Below are 15,577 nucleotides of genomic sequence, written 5' to 3' on the forward strand. Positions count from 1 at the left end.
CATTTCAAGGGAATAAACCCTGGAACCCTCTAGATAATCTCTTCATGCTGTTTTCTGGAGAACATGGTTCAAAACGGATTCTGATGAGAATCTTTTACCAGCCAAATCCTCTCCAAATACTAAGAGCTGAGAAAATGATAACTTCATCCACATTCATTCTGTTTGAAGTTTTGTTATTGTTTCATTCTTTCTTTTCTAATGGACTTGATTTTAAGTATTCATAGGGCCTTTAAAATCCAAAGAACTTGGAGTCAGAGGGAAGTGAGAGGCAGTTTTAGATTTCTTCCCCTTTTCATTTTATTTCATTTTTATTATTATTAATAATATACATGTTTGTATCTATATGTAGATATGGATATAGACGCACATAGGTACTTTTTGTTTTTTTAGTTATCATTACCATCACACCTCCATAGCCAGTCATTCATTTTGTACAGTGTGCTTTGTTAACGGCAATGTGAAACAGAGTCTTGCAAAATATTCCACATTAGTTCACTGGTTCTCAATGGGGGCAGTTTTACCCCCTAGGGGACATTTGACAATATCTGGAGATAGTTTGGCTGTCACAACTAGGGGGAGGGGTGGTACCGGCATCTGGTAGAGGCCAGAGATGTGACTGAACATCTTATAATGCATGGGACAGCCCCCGACAATAAGGCTTATCCAGTCCAAACTGCCAACCGTATTGAGGTTGAGAAACTCTGAAATTGGTACTTATATTCACATCCAACATTCAAAAAGAGTCAACCCCCAGGAAGGAGGGCCACAGTCCCCCCAGGAGAGAGTGCATTCTTTTTTGTGATGGCCCGCCCTGACCAAGCCCTCTGCACCCTTTGAGCCCCCACCCTCATCCCCTCAGCCCACAGTTGTGAGTTGATCAAATGGGGAAATGCACAGCCTCCCCAGGGACATAATGACAGTGCAGAAAAGTTCCCTTTGTCCTTGTTCATTTGAGCACATTCACGGGGATGCAAAGGTCACTGCTGAATTTAAATAACCCCCTGTGATAAATCTGCAAGAGCCCGATTTGTTCTACTGGACTTGTTGGATTAAATGAACACAATTTAATGTTCTATAGGACAAGGCCTCCTTTCATGGCTGAAAGAAGGAGCGAGGGTGATTTACAGTTTCATACATACTCATTCGCTACATTATCTGCTTTGCGCCTGTACTTATGAATATCAACTCATCATCCAGCAGCCACTTCTACCCGTTCAGGAGAATTTAGCTTTCCATTAGGAAGAAATAAGGAATAAGAGATGGTAACAAGAGATTTCTACAATGTTCACTCTGAAGAAAAATCTCCAATATTTATATCCTTGTCCCTCACCTCGTGCGGTTTCTCTTTTTAATCTGTGATTTTTATAACATAAAGTAAGGTTTTCTTCTGTTTTCCAGGAAAAGGTAGTTTTCTAAGCAGATTACCACCAAACAGGGCTGTGCGTAAATGCAAGGCTTAGCTTACTTATGATACCAAATTATTTTTGACCACCACTAGCTCATGAGCTAATGTTTTAATAATGGCATACTAATATCAAATGTTTGTGTATTCATTAAAGTAGGTTTGAATTTCACTTAACTAACAGATTCTGCTTAATTCTATATATTTGGAAATAATACAAGCGTATCCAAACATTTATATAACCCAGATTTTTATTAACCACAAGACTTAGGAATCAGCGATGTTTTTGCTCAGAGGTGATTAGAGACAGGATTTTCATTTTTATCCACTTTATAAAACAGGAAGTATAAGCAAGGGTATGAGAGTTGATTTTGGGGGTGGGTGGAGACAGCACTTTGAATTCACAGTCAAATCTCAAAACTCCAGCACTATAAGGCAAGATTGTATGGAAAAAAGTTGGCGACCTTGTCCTCAGGTGGGTCTCTTAGCACCGTGTTACCTCCGTCTTGTTTCTCTTTGGACACTAAAGTCTAGAGACTTGTTAACCACACTCTCAGGAAAGCAACATCAGCATCGCCCAGGAACTTGTTAGAAATGAAAATCACTGGGCTCCACCCCAGGAATTTATAGTCTAACAAGCTTGCTGGGTGATTATCTTCAAGCTGAAGTGTGGTCTAGATTTCTCTGTTACTCCTCCCCTTAATACTTACCCACTATGTCTTATACCATCTAGAAAAAGGCAAGCTGATATTATTTGGAGTTGATGAAAAAAACTAAGGCTATCCAATATTTTAATAAGTTACCTTCCTGTTTTAATAGGGAAAAATGTCTAACCCCAAAGGAATCAATAGTTAGGGGTAGGATTGGAGGTATTCCTGCAGCAGACACACTTCTGAAGAGGATCTTTTTCTCTACACTCACCTGGTGGAGAGGGCAGCTAATCTTCCTACACATTAAGTACACTTTGGTCAGGTTAATCCCAAGATGCTCATGGAAAATAAAAGAAAGCTGAGCTTTGCCTCCACTTAAATAAGGTAGAGATGCCAGTGACCAGAGCACGGGCCAAAGGGAGACATGGCAGCTGCAGGAAAGAATTTAGAAAGCCAGTGCCCAAGATAATCAACCATCAGATCTGGATTAAGCAAGGATCACTTTCATGGCCACAGGTTCTCACCCAGCATATGCTAATCCTAGATCCACGTTTAACAGAGGCAAAGGAAAGAATCAAGGGATCTCTCTTATGTATGCTTTTTCTCTCTAAAATAATTAAAGAAGTAGGCCTCTCAGAAGGAAGATATAAAATTCAAGGCTTTTTAAAATCTGAATATCACCAAACCAAAAAACAAAAGAGAAGTGCATATTTTCTACTTCTAATATCTTACAACACTCTGGACATTTATGAGACTTTTAAAATTCCTTTTCTAATGATATAATGCCTCTCAAACTAACCTAAATATCAATGGATGGGCTTTCAAGTCCAGCTTAACTTGTTTCTATTCCCTGGGTAGTTGTCTGGCTTCTCTCTCTGCAGGTGGACCCATGCTTCAGGGCCCACTTCAGGTCTGTGAAGTCCTTGCCTCAGTCCCCCTTACTCAAGCTGGCATTGACCTTGCCCCACTCTGATATGTTATTCTGTTCACAGCTTATATTCCACAGAGTTTGACTATTTATTTCTTATAAACTGCCTTACACTTTTGCTAGCGTATATCATATATGTGATGGTCCTATTTTCCCCTTGAGACTGAAATCCCTGAGTGAGGATACTGTCTTATACGTCTATCACCCTTCCACCAACACCTGGCTCTAAAACAGCAGCCATATACAGTAGTGCACAATACACTTTGTAAAACTGAATAGAGGGTTCCAGTGCTACATACCAATAAGTAAGGAAAGTCACTGCTGCCTCTCAAGTATGCCTTCCTCAAAAGACAGTGGTGTTGTGAAGCAGTATGCTTGCACCTTATGCAAACTTTCTTCCAGTGGGGAATAGAGGATGATTAATGGCAACAACACAACTAACATTTACTGAGTGCTGTACTAAATGCTGGCATGCTGGCACGGTGCTAAGTGGCTGAGTCCATGCTGTAGACATGACTAAAATAAACATTCTAAAACCCTAGAGGAACTTCCCACACCTGTTCCCCCATTCAGCCTGGATGACCAATCAGTGGCCGGCTTGGATTTCTTTACACGTGCTAGCAGGAAGCATTTGAGTTCCTACGCCCCCAAAGAGGCACGTGAACACCAGCCTGTTGGGTGTCTCCTGCTCAGAACAGGAGGGTAGGGCTCCAATTACTGACCAGTTAAGACAGGCCTATGCAAGGAGGCTGCATTTGAAGGAATCCAACTGCGCAGCCTGGAATTAATCAAGGGTTCTCTGTAGAGGCCAGAAAGGACCTTGCAGCATTACAGCTTCGTTTTTCTGCTTTTTTTAAAGATTTTATTTTCCTTTTTCTCCCAAAGCCCCCCAGCATATAATAGCTGTGTATTTTTAGTTGTGGATCCTTCTAGTTGTGGCATGTGGGATGCCGCCTCAGCGTGGCCTGATGAGCAGTGCCATGTCCGCGCCCAGGATCCGAACCGGCGAAACCCTGGGCCACCGAAGCAAGAGTGCGTAAACTCAACCACTCGGCCACGGGGCTGGCTCCTAATTTTTCTTCTTAAGCCACAGGAATTACTGAAGGAGGTCCACAGACTACTGATTCTATGTGATTTTTAGATCTAGTAGAAAGAAATCAAACGGTTCTTTCAGTAGAGAACAGAGTGTTCAATAAAGATGTCTCCCTCCCTGAGTCTGGGATATCTGTTATCTGCTGCAAGCTGTGGACTATAAGGATTAATTTTATTTGAATTTGCATGAATCATTTTCATCTTTATTTATTATGTAGCACATTGCCAAAACAAAACAAAACTTTACAAATTTGAGCTCCACCACAGAGGAAGTAATGAAAGGTCAGTTTACCAGAGTCCACATCTAGTTAAAAAAATCTGAAGCATAAGTCTTTCCTAAACATACTGGTTAGGTATGCCTCCTGTTTCATCACTGAAAAGTGCTACATTAACATAACTATTTCAGACAAATGACATTAGAGAGACAGGAAGAAATGTCAAAAATTAAAGCATGTCGGGGCCAGCCCAGTAGCTGAGTGGTTAAGTTTGCGCACTCCGCTGCAGGCGGCCCAGTGTGCTGTCGGTTCGAATCCTGGGCGCGGACATGGTACCACTCATCGAACCACGCTGAGGTGGCGTCCCACATGCTACAACTAGAAGGACCCACAACTAAGAATATACAACTATGTACTGGGGGCCTTTGGGGAGAAAAAGGAAAAACATAAAATCTTAAAAAAAAAAAATTAAAGCATGTCATAGAGACTGCTGAGCTGGCTGAAGGTTGCTCCACAGGCATCATGATACAGCAACCAGCTTAACGAGAATTATACCAGGCTTGTGGTTCTGCCAATCTCAACAGAAACAGGAATAGTGATAACATGATTCTTCTAGAGCTTTGCAGTTTACCAATAACCTTCAAACACATCATGACAGTCTTCATGAGGAACCCCTGTGAAACAAGCAAGGTCATTCCCGTTTTCTAGGTAACAGCCTGAGGTTCAAGGACATTAAATGGCATGTCTGTAACCGGAGTTAAGCAGTCAGGATGGGGTATCAACTTCAGCTGCAGAGTTTCCATGTGCCAGGCACTGTGCTAAGCACTTCACATGAGGACTCTCATATTCCTTGCAACAATCTTTTTCTCACTGAAAACTAAAGTTCAGAGAGGTTCGATAACTTGCCTGAGTTCACAAAGCTGGTGAGGCCAGGACTGTCTGATTTAGTGTATGTTTACCTTGCTGTGGTCCATGGTGATTCCCAGTTAGGAAGAGCAGAGCAAGGATTTGAAATCCAGGACTTCCAACTCCAGATGTTACCTCCTCTATGAAGCACTCCCTGACCATCACTCTCGCCAACCCCATATTGAGTGAAACGCCTCTACCGTAATCCATTATTGCACTCTTTCACTTTCATGAATATTTGTTAATTATTTTGTTAATTTCACATACCTTTGGGTCCCTGAAAGGCTTAGATCATATCTTAAGTCTATAAATCTATTTATTAGATCTTGTTTGAGAACTAGTGGGCACAATAAATGCTTGGTGAGTGAATAAACGGATAAACAAAATCCAGTATTTTCTAATCATATGTCTGAAAATTACAAAGTATGCTATATATTTCCTTTAGACAATTAGAAAAGTTGGTCTTAAATGTCATTGCTGGCACAAATGCTTGTAAAAATCTTTGGCAAAGACAGAGAAATTATAAATATGATTAAGGCTCTCATTATGCAATACAAGCCAAATTGTGATAATAAGTACTTTCTGAGAATTCACATGCAAAGTTTTAAAAACTGTATAAAAGATAGTTTTAGTTACATGAGTCTACATATTCTCCTCTGCATATAACATGCAATCTATGTTCTTCACATCCAATGCAAATTCTTCCCTGTGGCATTGATTCTTTCTTTATTTTCAGTCATAAGCAGAAGAAGAGAAGAGTTGAAACTGCCCTTTTGCAGGGTCCTTAAACTTAACAAAAAGAGGGTGCTGGGATCACTATTCATGATTCCAGCGGCCATGGAATTAACACTGAAGACACAGAATCTGACCACAGGGGTTTCAGATTCCACAGGGGCTGTGAAATCTGAAGATGGGTGTGCCCTCAACTTCTTTACTGTGACTTTTTTTTCTCTCTCTCTCTTTCTTGACTTTCTAAAGTATCTGAATTCACATCTCTATCACCATATTACACGGAGCTCTTTGCTATACTGAGAAAGTGAACCAGGAGGGGCTTCCCAGCACAGCTCAAGGGCTCCTCCTGTACATGCGCAGTTTCTCCTACTTAATGGGGCACTGAAAGGATGGGCTAGCTTCAAATCTCTATGTCTTCTCCTTCAAGTTTAAGTAGGCCTCAATCAGACACCGATAGCTGATGACCACTCTTCTTACAATGAAATCTGAGTCACATCCTGATTCACCACTGTAGAATGCTAACCTCTGCTTAACCAAATGACTGACCCACTCATCATTAGAGAAAATCAGCAGTTTCCAAAAAACTGAGCATTCTCTTCAAATTATGTTAATGGGAAGCTGACATTTATAAAACACGTGGGGTCAGTGGTACATTTCTGCTTTAATAAATAACAGGCAGGAGAAAGGACCATGAACTCTGTCAGTAGTTTGTCAGGAAAGCCGTGTGTGTCCATACCAACAAATATCAACCTAGCCTAACTTCACCAGTATCAACTCATTTGCCTAGGCAAAACAGCAGTATTATTTTATTTATATTCTTCTAAATTTCAATTAACTCAAACTCTATTCATCACAACTCTCACTGAGCATTTGACTCCCTTGTTCCGCTCTAAAAGAGGCAAATCACAGGAAAATAAGGAACCTCTGAGATTTCCTCTGCAAAGCATTTTTCCACTGTACAGACTTTTCTCACAATGCATTCAACCAAACTCTCCACCTGCTCTTTCCAATCCTTAGTCAACAAACTAAGTTTTCAGTACTATCCCCAGAAACTTTTTAAGCAAAAGACCAGAAAATTAAAATTTTGTATATTTTATGTAAAGATTGAGACACTGGCAGTTCTTCTAAGCATTGACACTTCACTGATGTGTAGTATGGGAATCACAAGAAATCCAAGGCTTAAACTTAAGGCTTTAAGGAGATCATTTACAGTAAGCTGACTAAGGCCAAGCAAAGCAGAAGTTCCTAGAAGTAGAGGTGTCACAAAGCCAGCTTACCCATGGAACCCAGCATGGGCCAGATTACTCTCTCCAAAGAAACAGAAAGGCAGCAGCTGGCCCTGTGAGTGCACTGGGAATCACTGTTTTTTATTTTGAATAAAGCAAATCTAAGGCTCTCTGTGAAAGCCTCTAATTTCTATTAGATCACTTCACCTTGATGTCAGCTGAAATCAAAACATACCAACCAGACAAGGAGAATGTTCACCCTTTCAAAGGCGACCCCAGAAAGAAAGAGATTCTCTACACAATAAAATAAATAAGGAGATAAATAAAATAATACAAATAAGCAAATGCTAGGCTGATGGATTTAAAAGCTGGACTACCAATTTAAAAAAGTCATATGAGCATTCTCTTACCTGTTTTGATATTGATGGCAAAAAAATTCTGAGGATTCCCACTTGTAATCCTGTATGTCAGTTTTTCATTGGAACTGGAGTCAGGATCCTCAGCCTGGATCTGAATGACAGATACATCCTTCGGAGAGTTTTCCATGACAACAGGATAATAAATAGGTTCCGAGGTCAGCGGGGCATTGTCATTCACATCTTCAATTTCAATGTAGACCTCAATAGTGGAATAGAGTGGAACAACGCCCCGATCCGTGGCATACACTGTCAGCCAGTACGACCCTGTTGTCTCGCGATCAAGAATGTCTGCAGTAGAGATGACTCCTAAGAGACAACAGAGAGAGTATAACTACTACAGAAAAACTTGAAGACATCAAGTAAATCATCCCAAATTCAAGAGGGCTGCACTAAGTGATTTTGGCATATGAAAAAAAAAATCCACAATACAAGATTAAATTAAGATGTTTCTCTTTACATAAGAAAATTATTTTCTGCAAAATCACATTAAATAGTTCTACCTTTTGAGAAGCAGAATTACATTCACAAATCCTTTATTTGAATTTTTTGGATAGACATATCAACACATGCATACATAACAGAGAAGAGACAATAGAAAGCAATGGGAAGAAAGAGGGCCAGAGGTCAAAACACTTCCCATGTTGCATGGGAAATGAGTACAATATCAGCCCAATATCTCCACTGACTTGATATTGAATTGATTTCCTATGCAACAAAAAGCTCTCCCAGGGTAAATTACTTTATCTTTCCTTCACAAAAACGAAAAAGACCTTTCAAATGTTCTTTTGCCTGTTAGGATGGAAAATATTTTGCATGCAAAGACATAAGCCTCCTTCATAGTATTTCCCTGAAAGTCAAGTGTCACAGTTATTCCAAACAATCAGAGAAGAAGCCATACCAACACACTTTCTAAATAAGCTCCAGCCCCCTCAAGAATGCTACAGAGGGCCCTAAATAAACTCTGAGCCAGTTTGAGAGATACTCACAGACAATCATTTTAAATTAGAAGCAGAAAAATGCCCAAACTGCTCCCTCCCATCTTTCTCATTTCATGGTTGAAACGAGTGCCAACCAGGAAACTGGATGTCTTCCAGAAAAGCCAACGAGAATACACAGTGCTCTTTAATGCCTTTACAGCCCTCACTCAAATCACCAAGCTCTAGAAACTTACTATAGCAACAGGCCCATAAGCACTTTCCACGGTGATGGGGAAACTCTGGGGTTCAGCCTATAAAAACTCTAAAAGTAGTCAGGATACTCATGGAAGGCATGAGATTAACGTAAACTCTATACTCTAAAAGACATCCGTGATAGGAGTCAGGAACAGTTCTCCAATTCTGGCCTGAATCTTCTATCTTCTGTATTCCTAACTGGGTTTTGATTGTATTAGGTACATAATTTGTCTACAGACCCTGCATAATTACCAAGTATAGCAACCGAGAGAAAGGAGGCCATCTGTCCAGAAACAGTTACGCTGGAATACTTAAAGTTGCCTAAAACTCAGAACAGCTCAAAGGGAGGTAACCCAACTGATGTTGAAGTTTCAGCTCCAAACTTATCCACCAAAGAACCTTGCATAGTGTTATGCCATGCAACAAAAGATAATCTTAAGTATTCTCAATGGAAATATGCAAAACATAATGGGTTACTGTAAATTCATGGGTGATACCCGGAAGTCAAAATAGAAATGCCAGTATGGCATTAGAAGAGTAGATAGCAGATAACAGAGTGGGTAGAAAAACAGAAAGAGTGAAAAACAATGATTGTAAACATAATGCTCTGTGTCCACTGATTGAATGATTAACGAGTAGACATAAACTGGGTAAGACAGGGTAGAATGTCAACATGGCAATAAGGTCCAGAGAAGGCTCTGAGGTCTGGAGACCTGGCCAGGTATGAGCACATCCACAAGTACAGGGCATAGGTCTATTAGAGACACCACACTAGTTTCATGGGACATTCATAGCACTCATAGCCATGAGCCACTGTGCAGACATGGGTGGTGCTGCCACCCAGAAGAATTGGAGCGCTTCAAGTCAGAGGGTGGTCAAGTAACCGGAAATCAAGTAATCTCTGGAATGGAGACAAAGAGTAGGCAGGCAGTATCTGGGATGAGGGATATAGGTTGCAAAAAATGCTCTAAAGGTTCTGGGAATCACCTCTTGCATGAGACCTGTCAATTCAATTCACAAGCATCTACTGGACCCTGGAGGAACATAGGTAAAAGAGAAGGAATCTCTGTCTTCAAGGGACTCACAGCCTTGTTGAGAGGACTGATCTCTAATGAGGAGGTCTGCACTGAGGGAATAACTGCACAGCCAACAGCCAGGAGGACTCTGTCTCCTCTAGTTTAGACTGATACACTGGGAAGGGCAAAGAATCTAGAAACAGAGAGAGGAGGCAGGCAAGGGAAACAGCATTTACTGAGCATTTATAATGTGCTATGAGACTTGCAACACAACTTCTCTATAATGTAAGCTTTATAATCCTCTCTTAGTGATGAGGGCATCAAGACTCAAATGTGAGTAGGTAACTTGCTCAAGGTCACACGGCTAACTGTAGAAAAACTCAGGTCTGTCTGCCTCGAATGCTCCAATTTCAAATCTAGACTCCATTACTCACTACCTGTTTGACCCTGGACAAGCTGTTTAAACTAAGCAAGCCCAGTTTTACTACCCATATCTCAGTGTTGTGATCATGTAATTAAATGTATGCCAAGAGTTTGGCAAACTGCTTGCAATGTAGTAGATGCTGAGTACATGTTAAATCAATGTGAATCAAAAGCGATACCAAAGCCTTGTAAATAGTAACCACACCCCAAAGCAAGGGACAATCTGGAGAGGAAAGAAGTTTGGGATGGACTGTCCTGTTGGATATTTTTTCTTCTCTGGTCACGTGGCATTCTCGCATAGTTTTTGTGACTTGCCCATGATACCTTTTCATGAAAATATCTGGTCTGTTTGGGGAAGAGCAAAGCAAGGCCACTAAAAAGAGAACTTAATAAGCAACAAAATCAAAGAAGTTTAGTCAGCTTTGTTTGTACCTTGCCTGATTCCCCCCCACGAATGCACTCACATGCACACACAAGCAAGCATATGTGTTCAGGTGTACACACGCACACACATACAAATTTCCAGTCATAGAATTGCTTTGTGATCCTTGGAAGTCACTTAATTCTCTTTTCTTGCACCTGTCAAACTGGAAGATAGTATATCACAGGCTTTGGATATTAAATGATTTTGAGAAGTCCTTGGATGAAAGGCACCCACAAATGCAAATTAAAATATATGGGTGGAATTTTACTCTATTTTTAAATGAAAGATCAGACATGCCCCTAGAAATTAGAATTCTCTCTAAGATAAAATATATCTATGGCTATATTCACTCATTAACTAGAAGTGTAATGAGTATTCTGGAACATAGTGTTCAGGCATCAGTCTCATGATCCAAAAATTGGAGAAAGTGAAAAGAATGACTCTGAACTGTGTTGACAATTATTATAAGATTCATCCAAGACTCCATATTAACCATATTAATACAACCAATGCCTAATGACAGCATTCCCTTGCTTCCTTCTGTGCTTCACACCTCATTATGATCTTCATGGTTACAACGAAAAATGTAAATCCATATGACCTTTTCTATCAAGCAAAAATTTACTTTGAGGTGGCCCAAGGACTGCCAAAAATGAGCCCTTATCTTTGTGACAACTACTATACATTCTTTATTATTATTTTTAATTGAGGCATAATTCACATACAATAAACAGCACATAGTAAAGTAAACAATTCGGCAAGTTTTGATATCTGTGAAACCATCACCACAATCAAGATAAAAAAACACAACCATTATCCCCAAAAGTATTCTCCTTCCCACTTTTAATCCAATTAAAAATGCTCCCAATTTTCCCTACTCTCGGGCAACCAGACTAGCTTTCTGTCACTACAGATTAATTTATATTTTCTAGAATTTTATAAAAATGGAATCATATAGTATGTATTCTTTCAGTCTGCCTTCTTTCACCCAGAATAATTATTTTGAGATTCAGCCAATGTTGTATATATAATAAGACATCATACTTTTATATTTCTGAGTAGTATTCCACTATACAAGAACACCATAATTTTTTTTAACCCTTGACTTTTTGGACATTTAGGTTGCTTTCAGTTTTCACATGTTACAAATAAAGCTGCTAAGAACATTTCAAATACAAGTTCTGCATGGAAGTACCTTCATTACTCAAATAATTACCTAGGAAGAGAATGGTTATATCACATGGCAGGTGTACACTTACACCATTTTCCATTCTCACTAGTAGTAAGCATGGAGCATTCCAGTTGCTCTGCATCTTCACCTGTGGCATACTTGCCATAGTCAGTTACCTTAATTTTAGACATTCTAATGAGTATGTAGTGGTATATCCTGCTTTTAATTCGCATTTCCTGATGATGTTGAGCATCTTTGAAAGTGCTTATTTTCCATCTCCCTCTGTTCTTTGGGTAAATGTTCAAATTTTTCATCCAGTTTTAAAATTGGATTGTTTGTTTTCTTATTATTGAGTTTTCAGAATTCTCTATATGTTCTGGATAAAATTCTTGTATCAGATATGTCATTTGCAAATATTTTTCCTCAGTCCATGGCTTGTCTTTCCATTCTCTTAGTAATACCTTTTGAAGACCAGAAATTTTTAATTTTAATGATATCTAATTCATCAATTTTTCTTTTATAGATCATGAGCTTTTGGTATGTGTCTAAGAAATCTTTGCCTAACTCAAAGTTACAAAGATTTTTCTCCTGTATTTTCTTCTAGAAGTTTATAGTCTCAGGTTTTATATTTATAAGTATGATCAATTTGGAGTTAATGTTTGTATATAACTCAAGGTATAGATCTAGGTTCATTTTTTTTGTATGTAGATATTCATTGTTTCAGCCCCATTTGTTGAAAAGACTATCTTTTTTCCATTGAATTGCCTTTGCCTCTTTGTCAAAAAGCAATTGACCATGTATGCATGAGTCTATTTCTGGACTCTCCATTCTGTTCCATTGATCCATTTGTCTATCTGCACATCCATATCACACTGTCTTAATTAATGTAACTTCATAATTAGTCTAGAAATCAGGAAACATAAGTCTTAAAATTGTGCTGTTCTTTTTCAAAGTTGTTTGGGATATTCCAGATGCTTTGTGTTTCCATATGAATTGTAGAATCATCTTTAGAATCCATATGAAATTTAGAAAAACCTACTAGTATATTTACTGGGATTGTGTTGACTCTATAGATCATTTTGGAAAGAGCTGACACCTTAACAACTTTGATTCTACTGATCCATGAAAATGGTATATCTCTCTATTTGTCTTCTTTTATTTCTCTAAGCAATGCTTTTCAGTACACAGATCTTGCACATCTTCTGCCAAATCTATCCCTAAACATTTTATATTTTGATGCTATTGTAAATGGCATTATTAATTTTAATTTCAACTTTTTTTGTTGTCAGTATATATAATATGATTGATTTTTGTATATTGATCTTGTTTCCTGCAACCTTGTTAAACTCTCTTATTAGTTATGAGAGTTTTTACAAATTCCATAGAATTTTCTACATAGAAGATGGTATTATTTCCAAACAGGGACAGTTTTACCACCTTCATCACTTCCACACCCACTATTTAATCATTGTGTGCCTGGTACTATGATAGGTGAAATAAATCCATCTTCATTAAATTTTCTAAACCCCTTGTTCATTCAGCAAATACATATTCATGCCAAGCCCTCAAGAAGTAGTTACTATTTTATCCACATATTACAGGTAAGGAAACAAAGATATAGGTTAAGTAACTTGCCGATGATCACTCAGCCTGTAAATAGAAGATCAAGTGCTCAAATCTTGGTCAGTGAAACTCGAGATCAATTGTTAACCAAAATACAATATTGCCTTTTTTTTTTTTTTTTTTTGAGGAATATTAGCCCTGAGCTAATATCTGCTGCCAAGCCTCCTCTTTTTGCTGAGGAAGACCGGCCCTGAGCTAACATCTGTGCCCATCTCCCTCTACTTTATATGTGGGACACCTACCACAGCATTGCTTTTGCCAAGCGGTTCCATGTCCGCATCCAGGATCCGAACTGGTGAACCCCAGGGCCACCAAAGAGGAATGTGCGAACTTAACCACTGAGCCACCAGGCTGGCCCCCAATATTGTCTTCTTAACCCATATGGATATCAAATCCACATAGTATTTCTTGTCCAAAGAAATTTTTTTCCCTCCGATAGAGAAGTGTCATTACCTGGACAAACAATATTGAGTATATTATACTTTCCCTTTGAGTTCTCCATGTTGAATGTAGAAATACACAGAATATAAATGTTTGTGACATATTCTTAGCCCATTACCCAACACAGTCCTGGAGCACTGATCTCCAGAAAGGAGTCTCCTTCCATCTCCCTCTTACAGAAAGTAGGCGCTACAGGCTCTATGTGGTTGCTTAATCTCTGCAGTCTTACTGCCCACAACAGAGCCTGGCGTGTAGCAGGCATTCAATAAATATAGGTTCATGAACGAATTTAAGTCCTGACACTGAATCAGCAGCAAGTTAGCTGTACCTCACTGATGAGATAAGCCAGCCTTACTCAATCAGACCAGGAATGGACTTCAAAGATCGCTAGGTATAACCAAGCCCTAATGAAAGCATCCCTCCCACAATATGCCTGACCCGGCACCCAGCCTCTGCTCCCAGTTGGTGACAGTGCCCTCATTATTTATTCAGGAGTATCAGCTAATGCAAAGTTCATCACACTGAGGCAAAATTTTGGTCTCTCTAATTTCGAATGCTATTTCTACCTAAACCCTCAGTCACGTCCCAGAATAAAGAAGTCTGCAAACCACCATTCACCTGTGACAGCTCTTCAAATATAGAATATGACCCTCTACTTCCAGGGATTTTCCTTTCTTGCCTAAGAATTCCATCCTCATGTGCCTCTGAATCAACAGGACATGACCTCTGTCCATTCACAAGTGTGTACTGAGTGGGGGTAGAAATGGGTGACTTAAAAATCTCATTTAAACCATCCACAGTAAGCTTAGAGGATGTTCCAGGTAGTGTTGGTCAGTGAAAAGAACTCAAGTGGAATATCCCAGATGGGGCTGCATCCTATCCCTCACATTTTCACCTATCATGGAAATGCTCAAAGGGGATTCAATTGAGATGCTCAAATTTTATGCTGATATTTATGAAAATGTCATTTAAAACAATTCTTTAGGGGCCGGCCCACTGGCGCAGTAGTTAAGTGTGTGTGTTCTGCTTTGGCGGCCCGGGGTTCGCCGGTTCAGATCCCAGGTGCAGACATGGCACCACTTGGCAGGCCATGCTGTGGCAGGCATCCTACATATAAAGTAGAGGAAGATGGGCATGGATGTTAGCTCAGAGCCAGTCTTCCTCAGCAAAAAAGAGGAGGACTGGCAGCAGATGTTGGCTCAGGGCTGATATTCCTCAAAAAAAAAAAAAAAAAACTTTAGAAATACCATTGGGAATTTTTATACTCTTGATTTTTGTGATATGCTTATATTTATTAAATTTTTATTTTCCTGTTTCATTTGTATTTGTGGCAAAATAAAGGCAGTAGTAGACTGGAATTGTTAGGGCATCTTAATACTCAAGCATATAAGCAGGTACACAAACAGCAATTTATTTATTTATTTACTCATTTATTTATTTCTGCAGAGTGGTGCACAGCTTGAACTGGAATTAGTTGATCCCAGCATGAAACACATGTTAGCTATAATTGTTCTTTCTGATTCACAAACAAATATTAGAAGAAAATATATGTACATCACTCTCATCAAGTAAGATTGAAATATTTGAGATGAAAGAGGAAAATGTACGGAGCTATTTATAATCAGATAAATATTGCATGCTGCATTACTCACCTTATTTACTTTCCAGCCATATCCCCATATGCCACATCTCAGGTCTCAAATGACACCTTGTCCCAAAAGAATGACACCCAAACAT

At 39.3% G+C, this 15,577-nt stretch overlaps 1 protein-coding gene across 4 annotated transcripts in view; it reads right to left on the reverse strand.

The window, feature by feature from the left end:
• The window catches only part of FAT3 (FAT atypical cadherin 3), a 618,234-nt gene that overhangs the window by 331,341 nt on the left and 271,316 nt on the right, over positions 1 to 15,577 (reverse strand). For all 4 annotated transcript variants that reach the window (XM_070623917.1, XM_070623915.1, XM_070623916.1 and 1 more), the window contains exon 3: positions 7,562 to 7,876. In XM_070623917.1, coding sequence (XP_070480018.1) covers positions 7,562 to 7,876 — 315 coding nt within the window. The remainder of the gene's footprint in view (positions 1 to 7,561; positions 7,877 to 15,577) is intronic.

This window comes from Equus przewalskii, chromosome 6, assembly GCF_037783145.1.
Source record: "Equus przewalskii isolate Varuska chromosome 6, EquPr2, whole genome shotgun sequence".
NCBI classification, from domain to species: Eukaryota; Metazoa; Chordata; class Mammalia; order Perissodactyla; family Equidae; genus Equus; species Equus przewalskii.